This window comes from Perognathus longimembris, chromosome 23, assembly GCF_023159225.1.
Source record: "Perognathus longimembris pacificus isolate PPM17 chromosome 23, ASM2315922v1, whole genome shotgun sequence".
NCBI lineage: Eukaryota > Metazoa > Chordata > Mammalia > Rodentia > Heteromyidae > Perognathus > Perognathus longimembris.
In genome coordinates this window covers 6,839,199-6,853,594 of record NC_063183.1, presented here as the reverse complement: position 1 = coordinate 6,853,594, position 14,396 = coordinate 6,839,199, and the positions used below count along the sequence as shown (strand labels likewise).

At 54.9% G+C, this 14,396-nt stretch overlaps 2 protein-coding genes across 3 annotated transcripts; one reads left to right on the top strand and one right to left on the bottom strand.

Moving 5' to 3' along the window:
* Window positions 1-2,026: 2,026 nt before the first annotated feature.
* On the bottom strand, window positions 2,027-2,350 carry LOC125340774 (NADH dehydrogenase [ubiquinone] 1 beta subcomplex subunit 1-like). Its single transcript, XM_048332599.1, has one exon. It carries the CDS (start codon window positions 2,270-2,272, stop codon window positions 2,096-2,098), a length of 177 nt encoding a protein of 58 aa, XP_048188556.1. The 5' UTR covers window positions 2,273-2,350; the 3' UTR covers window positions 2,027-2,095.
* A 2,809-nt stretch (window positions 2,351-5,159) lies between these two features.
* On the top strand, window positions 5,160-11,688 carry Znf629 (zinc finger protein 629). Of its 2 annotated transcripts, none has more exons than XM_048332596.1 (3): window positions 5,160-5,473; window positions 8,037-8,143; window positions 8,301-11,688. In XM_048332596.1, exons 2-3 carry the CDS (start codon window positions 8,071-8,073, stop codon window positions 10,823-10,825), a joined length of 2,598 nt encoding a protein of 865 aa, XP_048188553.1. In that variant the 5' UTR covers window positions 5,160-5,473; window positions 8,037-8,070; the 3' UTR covers window positions 10,826-11,688. The 2 variants fall into 2 exon arrangements, with proteins under 2 accessions (XP_048188553.1, XP_048188554.1); XM_048332597.1 differs by having other exon boundaries at window positions 8,282-11,688.
* The last annotated feature ends 2,708 nt before the right edge of the window (window positions 11,689-14,396 follow it).

Here is a 14,396-nt window from a genome sequence, read left to right as displayed (position 1 = left end):
AATACCATCCTCAGATCTAGTCTCCTGAGTAGCTAGGATTACAGGCATGTGCCATTAGCACTGAGTTTGCTAGGCTTTTGTTGTTTTTACTAGATATACCAGTTCGATAGACCTATCAGCTGTATTCATCTAGGACCACCTTGTTCTTGTTTTGTTCTTAGTGGTCATCATCTCTGGAGCACCCTAAGAAGCAGGTACTATATAACCTCTTATGCCATAAGATGCATATTGTGGCTAGTTTTTTTCTTAGAATTTACTACTTTTTTTTGGGGGGGGGTGAGGGGCTGTCTGTCATAGGGCTTGAATTTAGGGCCTAGGCACTGTCCCTGAGCTTTTTCACTAGAGGCTCTACCACTTTGAGTCACAGCACCACTTTCAGTTTTCTGGTGATTAATTGAAGATAAGAGGCTCTTGGACTTTCCTCCCCTGGCTGGCTTTCTACTGTGGTTCTCAGACCTCAGTCTCCTGAGTAGTTAGGATTATAGGCATGGGCCACTGGTACCCAGCAGTTTACCTCTTCTTTAAATGTGACATTCTGGATGAGGGATGTAGCTTAGTGATAAAGCACTTACCTAACACAGAGGAGGTCCTATCCCCAGGACCACAGACACACACACACATAAAAAGCGGCATGCCGTGATGTGTGATTGTAAGAGTAGCTTTAAAAGTATGACTGCAAGCCATGTACTGGAGGTTCAAATATACTCAATCCTAGCTACTCAGGCTGAGATATGAGGATCACAGTTTGAAACTAGCATAGACAGAAACATCCATGAGACTCTTAACTCCAGTTAACCAGCAAAAAGCCAGAAGTGGAGGTCTGGCTCAAGTAACAGAGTGCCAGCCTTAAACTGTCAAGGGACGACAGCCAGAGGCCCCAGCACAAAATGAATGAATGAATGAATAAATAAAATAAAGTACAATATGACTGCAACCTCATGGCAGCCGTACTCGGTCTCCTGCATGTCTAGGGCTTTATCTACCCACTGTCTCTGATGGGTTGGGTCCAGAACTAGGGGGGCAGGGTTGAAGATGTGGTACTTTGTAACAGAAAATACCATTGAGAAAGAACACAAGGAAGAAACTCCCCTGAGGTCTCCTATGACTATATACCAATATTTCCCTAGGCCTCTAGAAACACCACTAAACTCTAAGCTACTTTTAGCAATTGTAGAGTGAACTTTGTTTTGTGGACAAACCCTAGCAAGTTTCATGTTATCATTCATTACTCACCCCAAACTCAGTTTTCCTTTGCTATTTTCTCTCCTATGATACTGATCACTTCACCACTGGGCCCCTGCTATGCAGTATCTGGCCCAGATGCTGTCCCTTAGATATTTCCCTCAAGACTGGCCTCCAGTCACTGGAGTCACACCTCCACTTCTTTTCTGATAGTGGTGTGTGTGTGTGTGTGTGTGTGTGTGTGTGTGTGTGTGTGTTAACTGGAGATAGGAGTCTCATGGACTTTCCTGCCCAGGCTGGTTTCAAACCTCAATCTTCAGATCTCATTTCCCTAAGTAGCTAGGATTACCACCTGTTTTAGATTGTCATTATAACCACCCTCATAGGTGTGAGGCAATTGTGTCATTGTGGTTTTGATTTGTATCTCCCTAATGATTAGCTATGAGGAGTTCTTTTCATTTGCTTTTTGGCCATTTGTGGTGTGTGTGTGTGTGTGTGTGTGTGTGTGTGTTGGTGTGGGAGCTTGAACTCAGGGCCAGGGCTCTGGCTCTTTTTTTTTTTTTTTTTTTTTTGCCAGTCCTGGGCCTTGGACTCAGGGCCTGAGCACTGTCCCTGGCTTCTTTTTTTTTTTTTTTTTGGCCGGTCCTGGGCCTTGGACTCAGGGCCTGAGCACTGTCCCTGGCTTCTTCCTGCTCAAGGCTAGCACTCTGCCACTTGAGCCACAGCGCCGCTTCTGGCCGTTTTCTGTATATGTGGTGCTGGGGAATCGAACCTAGGGCCTCGTGTATCCGAGGCAGGCACTCTTGCCACTAGGCTATATCCCCAGCCCTCTTTTTTTTTTTTTTTCAAATTAAATAAATGCTTTTATTTCTCCCATTTTTAGAAATGTGAACATTCTGTGATAAGCCAGTCTTTACTTCCAAGTGACTTCTTCATTAGGCCTCAATTCCCTTCTATATAACATACTCTTGTTCCGGAAGGCAGTTAGCTTTTCGTCATTCTTTTTGTCTAGATAATATCCAAGTAAAAATCCTGAAAGGACCAATATATGAACCCAATGGTCACGTACAAGCTGAAGGAAATTCACCATGACTGCTGCAGCCCGACTCGGCCCAAGTGCCCACCACAACCCGACGACCAAGGGCAGCCACGGCAGAGTCCGCGACCGGCACAGGCGGAAGCTGCCCCTTAGCTCTTTTGTTCAAGGCTGGTGCTCTACCACTTGAACCACTGAACCACACCTCTACCTCTGACCTTTTAGTGGTTCATTGGACACGTAAGAGTCTCATAGACTTTCTTGCCCGGCTGGCTTCAAATCAGGATCCTCAGATCTCAGATCCTTCTGAGCTGCTAGGATTAGCTTTTTTTTTTTTTTTTAAATGCTTGTGCTTTTGCATCAGTATCTAAGAAACCATTGCCAAATCCATGGTCAGGCAGATTTCCACATTTTCTCCTAACAGTTACATAGTTTAAAATCTTAAACTATTTGTCTTTGATCCATTTGGGGTTAGTTCTGCATTATTTACTTTGTTTGTTTGTTTGGCCAGTCCTGAGCCTTGAACTCAGGGCCTGAGCACTGTCCCTGGTTTCTTTTTGCTCCAGGCTAGCACTCTGCCACTTGAGCCACAGCGTCACTTCTGGCTGTTTTCTATATATGTGGTGCTGAGGAATTGAACCCAGGGCTTCATGTACACGAGGCAAGCACTCTTGCCACTAGGCTATATTCCCGGCACCATTATTTACTTTTATAATTTGTAAATAAGCATTTTCTACTTAGCATATACTGATGATGAGTTCGCTTCTTAGATACATTTCTTTCCATTAAGAAAAGTAAATCAAGTTAAAGAGAATAGCAAATAAGCACCAGAACAGAGGCCCAGATATGGCAAAAATGTCACTTCCCTGCAGATGGCAATGGTGGGCAGGGCTTCATAGGAGGCACTGGTCGGGGAAGGCTCTGCAGAGGAGGTAGGTGCTGGCTGGATTTGAAAAGCCCTAGATCTGGAGTCAGAATGTCTAGGATGTCTAAATCTCAAGATCTTAAAGCAGAACTGGTAGCTCATGCCTTTAAGGAGACTGAGATTAGAGGATTATGACTCAAAGCCAGCCAGGTAGGAAAGTCTTGGAGATCCTTATCTTCAATTAACCACCAAAAAGCTGGAAGGGGAGCTGTGGGTGAAATGGTAGTGCACCAGCCTTGAGTGAAAAAGCTAAGGGACAGTGTCCAGACCCTGAGTTCAAGCCTTAATACTAGTGCGCGCACACACACACACACACGTAAACAGTTGGGTTATGCAGCCATGTCATCACAGCTTTGGATTTTCCAAAGAAGTAGGAAAAGCCTTCTTTTTGTGTGAAGTAACTTTTCTTTGATAGGATCTTCCCATGTTTCCAGAGTGGCCTTGAATTCCTGGGCTCAGGTGATCTTTTGCCTCAAGCTGGGACTGCAGGTGCACCATTGTGCCTGGCTTTTATGTACTGATGTGTAAGTGCAGCAATTAATTCCATTTAAACAGAAAGCAAACAAACAAAAACTGTGTAGGCCTAATTAACCTCTTCTATGAGCCTCCAGGGTGCAGTTTCCCATGTTCTCCCAGCTATAGGTTTCTCTGGTTTGTTCCATTCATTCTCCCTCATATTCCTGGCTGGGGAAACCTTTTCCACATTTTGTAATTCCTTTGTGTCTAACACACATACAATATGCACACAATCAAACTTATTTTCAGACAGAATCTTTTTATGCCCAGGCTGGCTTGGCTCAATCCTCCTACCTCTGCCTCCCAAATGCTGAGATTCCAGGCTTGTACCACCACTTCTGGCTTCCTTTCAAAGTTTTCCTGTATGTGCCAGTACTGGGGCTTGAACTCAGGGCCTTGGCATATAGTCCCTTAGCTTTCTTTTTTCTTTTCTTTTTTTTGGCCAGTCCTGGGGACTTAACTCTGGGCCTGAGCACTGTCCCTGGCTTCTTTTTGCTCAAGGCTATCACTCTGCCACTTGAGCCACAGCACCACTTCTGGCCGTTTTCTGTATATGTGGTGCTGAGGAATCGAACCCAGGGCTTCATGTATACAAGCAAGCACTCTACCACTAAGCCATATTCCCAGCTCCAGTCCCTTAGCTTTCTTCTGCTAAAGACAGGTGCTCTGCCACTTGAGCTACAACTTCACTTCTGGCTTTTGGGCGATTACTTGGAGATAGAGTTTCAAGGACTTCCCTGTCGGGGCCTGGCATGGACCCTTGATTCTGAGCTCAGCCTCCTGGTCCCTAGCTCAGCTAGGGCTGCAGGTGTGGGCCACTGGTGCTCAGCTCCTTCTCAAGACTTCTTGAGGATGGAAAGCTCTATTTTTGGGGTTCATTTCTGAGTTCTCCTCACCCCTGTGCTCACCAACAAACGTGGGCTTCAGCGTGGGTTCTCATTTTTCGTGCCTTGATTTCCTCACCTGTAAATGGGTATGGAAATAAGCCTGCCTCCTGGGATTGTGGGAAAGAGAAAATGGGCAGGACGGTAGATAACACTGGCCTTGTTCCCGGGTGTCTGAAGGTTTCTCCATGTCCTGAGCTGGCGGGCACACTGCACGCCCTCCCTCCTTTACCAGAGACCCCCCCGCCCCAACCTTCTGCGCTTCCACCCTGGGCCTCGGACCCCTCTTCTAAGGGGAATGAGGAGGAAGAGGGGCAGCGGGCACCCCAGAATCCCTGCTGGCCCGGCCGCTCAGCCCCTGATCTTTCTGCCACGGCTTATTTAAGTCCTTTCTAGACTGCAGCAAATCACCGCAGGGTCGGCCCCGCCAGCCCGGGCTCCTACCCCCGAACCCGGCGGGGTGAGTGGGGACAAAGGCCCGCCCCGGGGGCCCGTCCAGATCTGAGAGCCGGGCGTTGGGGCCGGCGGGGCCCCGGCAGGAGGAGGATCCCCGGCCCAAACCCAAAGACCCTCGCCGGCCTCGGGGCCCCCGCCGCCCCGCCCGCCGGAGCCCCGGGTCCGCCACGCCCGGGCTCCCCGGCCCACTCTTTTATTTTTATTTTCCCCTTTTCCCAGGCTGTGGGAAGCGAAGGGTTAAATCCCATAGAGCTGATGCTGACTCCAGGCTAGAGGGGCCCGGGAAGCTGGGGTCACTTCCTGCTCCGTCCCAGTCACCCTGAACTGGTCCCCGGGTCCTCAGCCTGGGATCACCCCGGAGCCGGACCCCGAGCTCGGGGCGTCGGGCCGCCCCCTCCCCCGGGACCGGGCACTCGGGGGTTCCGTCCCCCCGGGGCTGGATCCGCCCTCCGGCTGCCTCCCGGACCCCGAGCCGTGAGTCGGGGACGCCTGGGTCGGCGGGGGGGCCGGCCCGAGGGCCCGGGGCGGCCGCGGGGAACAATGGGCGCGAGGGGCGCCCCCCGGCCCCCGGGGCCCGCCCGCCGCCGCGCAGGGTGGGGGGCCCCGGGCGGGCGGGGGATTCTGGGAGCGGGGGTCCGTGGGGGAGGGGCGCGGCGTTCCGGGAGGGGCCGCGGGGCGGCGGGCGGGCGGGCGGGCGGGCGCCCGGGGATCGGGGCTCCCCGCGGGGCGCCGGGGAGGCCCGGGGTGGGGGCCCGCGGGCCGGGAGCAGCGGGGTCCAGCCCGGGGCGGGCGCCGTGGGAAGCGGGCCGCCCTCCGCCACCGCCCGCCGGGGTCCCCCGGGGCGGCTCCCACTCCTCCCGGCCGGTCCGGGCTGCGCGCCCCAGCCTGCACGCCCTCGGCCTTCCCACCGGCGGGTTCCGTGTGGCCTGGCCATTAACCCTCCGCCCTCGCACTCGGCACCAGCGAGTTTGAATTTCACCGTCCAGCGGCAGAAACTCTCGCCCGTCCCTCCGTCCGAGCAGCCCCGCACCTTCCACCCCGGCCGGCCTCCTCCTCCGAGCGGCTGGACGCAGCTTCCTGCCTCCACCTCCCCAAAGTCACTCACGGGCGGGGGAGGGGAGGCGTCTCAGAGCTCAGGCTGCCTACCCCGATGAAGAAATGGATTTACTTCCTAAAATCGAACTTGGCAGGGGCCCACTGGCTTTCGCTTCACCTTCTTGGCCCTCCAGCTGCCTCCCGGGTCTCCTTGGCACCGTTGTCCCTGTGCCCGTGCGGCCCATCCATCCACATGGGTGCCCAGTGCCCTGCCCTGCTCTGCCCGGGGTGTGTGTGGGGTGTAGGTCATTCCTGAAGTATCCAGCCACTCTGCTATTGGGGCTCGGTCCCTCATCCTGGAGTCTCCCCACTGCTTTCTGGCTGTGACCGCTGACTGTTCTCCAGGGAGTGGGGTGGTCACTGAGAGCTTGGGTTCCTTTGCAGACATTCTTTTGCAATGATTCCTTAAAGACATCGAACCCAACAGCAGGTTTTCCAGGAGCAAAGGGCAAGGAGCTCATTCATTCATCTCATGAAAATGTTTACTGAGCATTTATTATGTGTTCGGTGTTATCCTAGGCATGTGGAACAGCATTTTTTTTTTTTTTCAAAGGAGACTGAAGGTTCCCAGGGTGTTGGTAATGGTGGCTTCAGTGGACAGTCTGGTCTCCATTTCACAGATACAGATTATCAGGCCTTGTCACTGAGTCCAACTCCTCCATTTATAGTCAAGGGAACTCTCCTCCCAGGAATTTCTCCAACCCATTTTCAGGGCCAGAGTTTTGCTCGTCCCCATCCTCAGGCTCCTGCCAGCCGCCTGAGTCTGAGCCTCACATGACTCCCAAGGTCACCTCGTGTTCTCAGAGACAGGGGGCAGACTCACACGCACACAGAACCCTGCACCTGTGGTCCTAGCTCTGTGGCCTCCCAGCCTGGAACCTTGGAGAAGCCCTTCCACTTACTAATCTGTAAAATGGACAGACTGTTTCCTGAGTCTTCTCATGGGGTTGCTCCCGGGAAGACTAGGTGAGAGAAATGAGGACATGCTGGCAGGTACCATGTACCCCACAAGTGTCCTCCACAATTGTCCACCCCTCCTCTCTGCTTCTCTCCCTGGAGGCCTCCGAGGAAGCCCCTCACTTTAAACCTCCCTGCCCCAACCTCTAGCCTGACCTTCTGCATTTGGATGATGATTGAGCAGGGGGGGGGGGTGGGGGGTGGGGGGTGGTGTCCAGTCATTTTGGGGCACTCTTGTTCCCTCTGGGAAATTGGGGTGGGGTTGGGGGTGAGAGGATAGTTACATTCTTTAACCCTTAGTTTCAGCCTCCATTCTCTCTGGGGCTTATAAGGGGAAAGTTTATTGGTCTCAATTAGCAGCCCCATTAAGGAGGAAAATTGGTGTCTTAATGAGCTTCCTCTAATTCACAAAATAACAGGTTTCCCAGCCTCTGGGCATTGGAGGTATGGGGTGAGAACCCGTCTTCATTGTAAGTGCTAAGATATCCTCTAAGCCCCCAGTCTGGGTTCAAAGGGTTATGACGGATGAGTTTTTAATTGCACTCTTAAATTCACTGACTTGCTTAATTGTGATCTTAAGATCTGGAGAAGGAATCAGGCCTGCAGGGTGAAGGGGATCAGTGAAAACCAGTGCCCTGAAAAATGAGGTGCCCCCCCCCGGGGGGGTTTGAGCTCAGGACTTTGTGCTTTCCCTTCACTTTTCCACTCAAGGCTGGCACTCTTACCACTTGAGCCATAGCACTACTTCTGGGTTGATTTTTGTTTGTTTGTTTGTTTTTGCTGGTGAACTGGATATAAGAGTTTCACAGGCTTTTCTGTCCGTGCTGGCTTGGTGCCGGCATCCTCAGATCTTACTTAGCCTCTCGCGTAGCTAGGATTCCAGGTGTGAGCCACCAGCGCTTAAGAAGGAATAAAGACTCCAGCGAGGCTCAGAGGAATAACAAGAATCATCTTCCACTCTGTGCCCATCTCTCTCTTCCCCCAGGGTCCCCGGAGCCTTCGCAGTCCTGAGCTCTGGGATGGAGCCAGAGACCGTGCTGTGGGGCCCCGATCTGGAGGCTCCCGAAGAGAGCCCCGGCGAGGCGCACAGAGGTGAGGGCCAAGAGGAGGGACTGCAGTCCTGAGAGACAGGAGATCCCCGTTCAGGGAGGGGCCCAGGCTCTGGAGGGAAGAGGCAGGGGAGGGAAGAGAGGCCAGACCCCGGGTTCTGAAAGGAGATGGGGGCTGGAGACTCCCTTTCTGTCTGTAGGTGCCGAGAGTGGGAATGAAGAGGAGAGCCCTCAGCGGGAAAGTTCTGGGGAGGAGATCATCCTGGGAGATCCAGCTCCGAATCCAGAATCCAAGGACCCACCTGAGATGCCCCTGGACGGCCCCTCCCAGGACCCCCCAGCCCCCCAGGACTCCCCAGCCCCCTTAGGTTCCTCCAACTCCTTGGACCACCAGACCCCTCGGGACCCCCCAGCCCCAGAGGCAGTCGCTCCCCCATCCGAGTGGACCAAGGCCTGTGAGGCCAGTTGGCAGTGGGGGACGCTCACCACGTGGAACAGCCCCCCGGTGGTCCCCGCCAGCGAGCCCGGCCTGCGAGAGCTGGTGCAGGGCCGGCCCTCCGGGGCGGAGAAGCCCTACATCTGCAACGAGTGCGGCAAGAGCTTCAGCCAGTGGTCCAAGCTGCTGCGGCACCAGCGCATCCACACGGGCGAGCGGCCCAACACGTGCTCCGAGTGCGGCAAGAGCTTCACGCAGAGCTCGCACCTGGTGCAGCACCAGCGCACGCACACGGGCGAGAAGCCCTACAAGTGCCCCGACTGCGGCAAGTGCTTCAGCTGGAGCTCGAACCTGGTGCAGCACCAGCGCACGCACACGGGCGAGAAGCCCTACAAGTGCACCGAGTGCGAGAAGGCGTTCACGCAGAGCACCAACCTCATCAAGCACCAGCGCTCGCACACCGGCGAGAAGCCCTACAAGTGCGGCGAGTGCCGGCGCGCCTTCTACCGCAGCTCCGACCTCATCCAGCACCAGGCCACGCACACGGGCGAGAAGCCCTACAAGTGCCCCGAGTGCGGCAAGCGCTTCGGCCAGAACCACAACCTGCTCAAGCACCAGAAGATCCACGCCGGCGAGAAGCCGTACCGCTGCACCGAGTGCGGCAAGAGCTTCATCCAGAGCTCGGAGCTCACGCAGCACCAGCGCACGCACACGGGCGAGAAGCCCTACGAGTGCCTCGAGTGCGGCAAGAGCTTCGGCCACAGCTCCACGCTCATCAAGCACCAGCGCACGCACCTGCGCGAGGACCCGTTCAAGTGCCCCGTGTGCGGCAAGACCTTCACGCTGAGCGCCACGCTGCTGCGCCACCAGCGCACGCACACGGGCGAGCGGCCCTACAAGTGCCCCGAGTGCGGCAAGAGCTTCAGCGTCAGCTCCAACCTCATCAACCACCAGCGCATCCACCGCGGCGAGCGGCCCTACATCTGCGCCGACTGCGGCAAGAGCTTCATCATGAGCTCCACGCTCATCCGCCACCAGCGCATCCACACCGGCGAGAAGCCCTACAAGTGCTCCGACTGCGGCAAGAGCTTCATCCGCAGCTCGCACCTCATCCAGCACCGGCGCACGCACACCGGCGAGAAGCCCTACAAGTGCCCCGAGTGCGGCAAGAGCTTCAGCCAGAGCTCCAACCTCATCACGCACGTGCGCACGCACATGGACGAGAACCTGTTCGTGTGCTCCGACTGCGGCAAGGCCTTCCTGGAGGCGCACGAGCTCGAGCAGCACCGCGTGATCCACGAGCGCGGCAAGACCCCCGCGCGCAGGGCCCAGGGCGACCCCCTGCTGGGCCTCGGGGACCCCGCCCTGCTCACCCCGCCGCCCGGAGCCAAACCCCACAAGTGTCTGGTGTGCGGCAAGGGCTTCAACGACGAGGGCATCTTCATGCAGCACCAGCGGATCCACATCGGCGAGAACCCCTACAAGAACGCCGACGGCCTCCCCGCGCACCCCGCCCCCAAGCCCCCCCAGCCCCGCACCCCGAGGCTGCCCTTCGGAGGGAATTCCCACCCCGGGGCGGCCGAGGGCCGGGCGGACCCCAACCCGGGACAGCCCTTGAAGGCGCCCGAGGCTCAGGAAGGCCTGGGCCACAGGCTGGGGGGGCTGCTGGCCTCCAGATCCTACATCTGCTCCCACTGCGGCGACAGCTTCCCGGATCGCGCCGCGCTCCTCCAACACCAGCTCGCCCACGGCGGCGTGGCGCGGACCGGCCCCGGGGAAGGGCCCGGGCCCAGCCCCTTCCTCGGCAGAAAGCCCTTTAAATGCCCCGAGTGCAAAAAGAGCTTTGGCCTCAGCTCCGAGCTGCTCCAGCACCAGAAAGTCCACGCGGGCCGGAAGTCCCAGAAGAACCCCGAGGTGGGGAAGAGCTCCTCGGTCCTCCTGGAGCACCTCAGGAGCCCGCTGGGGGCCAGGCCCTACAGCTGCTCCGACTGCGGGGCCTCCTTCCTCGATCGCCTGGCCCTTCTCCGCCACCAGGAAACCCACGCCCAAGACAAGTCCCCCAGGCCCGAGGACCCCCCGCCAGAGCCAGTCAGTCCGTCCTCAGGCCAGGCGGGTGAGGGAGGGGCCCCCGCCCCCGCCCCCGCCGAGAGCAGCGGCCACAGGGAAGGGGGGAGCCCCAAAGCCCCCTTGGGAGAGAAGCCCTATTTGTGCCCCGAGTGTGGCGACGGCTTCACAGAAGTGGCAGCCCTTCTTCTCCACAGGGGCTGTCACCCAGGCATCTCCCTGTGAGATGGGTTTGGAGACCAGGGGCCTCTCTCTAGAGAGAGGAACAGTGGAGTCCCTCCCTCTCCCCCACCCCACCCCACCCCCCAAAAAAAACAAATACAAGTGGGAAAAGGGAGGCAACCCTATCTTATTGTAGAGAAGTGGAAGGGAAAGAACCCTGGGGAAAATAGTACTTTGACATCAGTGATGAGAAATCCTATACAATTGTCCGTGGGAATCACATAAGGCCATAGAGAAAAACTGTTGGGTTAGAAACCCTATAAATATGTAGGAAAAAAAAAGTCCTTTAAGTCTGTAGCAGAAAAACCCTATAAACCATAGTGGACAAAAGCCCTCTTACTTGTAGGAAGAGGTCCTAATATGTCTCTAGATGAACCCCGTAAAATCGTATACCAATCCTATAGGGCCAGGGAGGTGCAGCCGGCATTGACTGAGAGGGGAGCCCCCAGAGTGCAGAAGGTTACACCCTCCCTCCACTTGCTCCAGTTCCTCTCCCATGGAGGTGCAGGGGAGCCCCTCTCTTCCAGCAACCTTGGACACATACTGAAGACAAAGCTGGAGAATAGTGTGGGAATGGGTGGAGCTGGACAAGGAAGAGAAAAAGGAGAAAAGCAATGAGCTTCCAAGCCCACAGAGGAGATAAAACAGCGACCAGGAAAGGGCTAACTCAGCCCGTTACACTGGGGGTTCTTTGGGGGGTAAAAGAGGTTAATCTTAGGTGAATTGTGTGTGGGGAAGAGACCCATGGAATCTGAGAATCCACAAGAGCCCAAAAATTGGGAAGTGAGACAGTTGATGTCAAGCCTTTTTAAAGGCTGAAGTTTGGAATACATTAAAAAGAAACGGAGTGTAGGAATACTGGAAAACCACCCCCCCAAATGGGAGGAATTTCCGTTAGTGTTTGGAGGGACACAGCAAGGTGGAGAAGCTGTTCAGTTGGAACCCAGCAACCTGCAGGCCCGTTTCTTCCCTTCCTCGGGAGCTTGTTAAACTTCAAGTGCAAGCAGACCCCGCCCCGGCTCCCCTAGCCAGGCGGCATCGCCTTTTCCCCAGCACAGCTGGAAATGTCTACTCCGAGAGGCCTCCACCGCGGCGGGGGCCTCCCTCACAATCTCAGGTCTCACCATCAGGTTTTCCTTTTGTTTTTGTTTCCCCCCCCCCCCCCTGCAATCTAACTGCCACCATTCTTGCTTCAGTGGCAGCAAAGTTACTCCAATTTCTGTCCTCCATAGAGAGGGAGAATTGCTGCTAGTCGACCTCCAAAGAATAAATTCCTTCAGAGACTCCAGGCTTGTGACATGCTTGTCCTCCCTGACTTCTCTGGCCAACAAGATGGCAGAATAGAAAGTTTTGATTAACCAGCAACCTGATTTTCAAGCTCAGTCTTTCATGTGGCAAGGCTGCCCACAGGATGAGCCAGCTCTCAGACTGGACCAGAGTCCCCAACGGAAGCCCAGTCACCTTCCCCATCGGGGACTTGGAGCCTGTCTGAGGCAGAAATGACCCAACTCCATTCTGGTCTTGGGAAGGGACACATCCCGTCCCCTTAGCTCCTCTCTCCCTTAGGCTGAATCCTCCAGAGGGAAATGGATGAGGAGAGACGCTGTCCTGCCAGGCCCATCTCTCCTCCCGTCACCCAGTGTGACACACTTCCGAGATTCAGCCAAGCCTGCTCACATGACCAAGGAGAAATGGTCGCCGTGTGCAATGGGGGAAAGTTCTGGAGAGAGAATCTGCAGCAAAGATCCCATCCCCCCAACCCCGGAGTCCCTTCAAGATGGGTCAGCGAGGAGGTGCTGCTCTCTGACCCCGTGCTGACACTAGTGACACCCTGTCCTGGAATAATAGGACCGAGATGCTAGGTGAAGTGCCCTTCAGGAGATGGGTGCCCAGAAAAGGGGTGGCCTAACATTCCTGCAAAGCTGCGGAGGAAAAACCTCTAATTCCATTACCTAAAGGTTCTAAACGTGAAAACCCTTCATTCTTCATCTACTCTGCCCCAAAGGGATGACCTTCAAATTTAATAAGGGTCAAATCTAGAACATGGTGGGAGAACACCTCCCCAAAAGCCCGCTGGGGAGAAGGCAAGGCAGGCAGGCCTTCTATGGTTGTGGGGAGAGGGGAGCCTTGCCAGCAACCACAAAAAGCCACCCCCCCCCTTACCCAAGTGCCAGGTAAGAGCCCACCACTGAGGGAAGGAGCCTGCCTGCGGATCTCTAGATTGACAAATAACAAATGAGGGACAGTCCCTAAGACAAAGAAGGAGAAAGTCTATATAACCCCTCTAAGATGGTAGCAGGAGCTAAGTTGTAGAGACAAACTTAAAGCTAGAAGCAGATTCCCTCAGATGGAAGTCTGAGAATCGGTTCCCAAAAGTGTTCCGGGGAACAGCATTTGGGGTTCAGAGGCCAGTCTGGGGGAAGGTGATGAGTGTAGTGGAGGAGACGGTAGCCTGCTGAGAACTAGAGTATAGCGTATGTAGTAGGATGCTCGCATGTCGTGGGGACAGGTGAGGGCTGAAGGTCTTGACCCCGGTGCCAAATGAGCCATGTGGACAAGGCTGGTGGGAGCTGGGGCTTCCTAGTAGGAGAGTCAGGGACTCTGAGCACAGCCTGTCCTCCTAGCTGCCTTCCTCCCAGAGCCAGCCACATTTTAGGAGGATCAGCACAGGGGAGGTCGCAGTGCCCAGCGTCTGTCCATCAGGCACGGAACCACTGGAAATGAGTCTGGAAGGTTTAATACAGTCAATCCCCCTTCCCCACCTCTGGGCTGGGCCCCAAGTGCTGGAGGGGTATGGGGGGAGTCTCTCAGCCAGTAGTAGGAGCCACTGGTGAAAGTAGAAGCAAAGGGGGACAAACTGATCTCAGCTTAGGGTGAAACTTGAAGCTGTTGTAGATGAGGTCAGATGGGAATTGGGTGTGAATCCTGAATGGGGGAAACTTGAAACCACCACAACCATGAGATGGGAGTTCCCATGACCCTCACCCTGAGGTAAGCAGCTCCTAGACTCCTTTGCTCTTATAACAAGGGAAACCCTGCTCACCTGACTTGTCCCCGGGGGAGTGGAGAGGCCCCATTTTTGAGTGTTATGTGTCGATAAGTGTTGTGTCACTGGTGGTCATGTTGATTAGTTGAAGAGAATAAAGGGAATAAGATTTCCCAGGTGTTCTTTGTCTTCTCCATTCAGCTTCTAACAAGCCCAGCTTGTCCTTTCCCAGAGCCAGTTCATGAGTGACCTCAAAGCTGGATGCAGTTCCAGGCCCAGCCTTTAACCTGCAGCCTCTATGGTCCCTGTCCAGGGCTCAGGGAAGTTCAGCAGCTTTATAGAATTTCCACAAATCCTCATCCTCGTGGTTGGAGGTGCAGCTCAGTTAGAAGAGCACTTTGCCAATGAATAAAAGTGGCACGTACTGAATTCTAGTTCCAGTCTCTTAAAAAAAACAAAACAAAAAACCCAGGGCTGGAAATATGGCCTAGTGGCAAAAGTGCTTGCCTTGTATACATGAAGCCCTAGGTTCGATTTCCCAGCACCACATATATAGAAAATGGCCAGAAGTGGCGCTGTGGCTCAAGT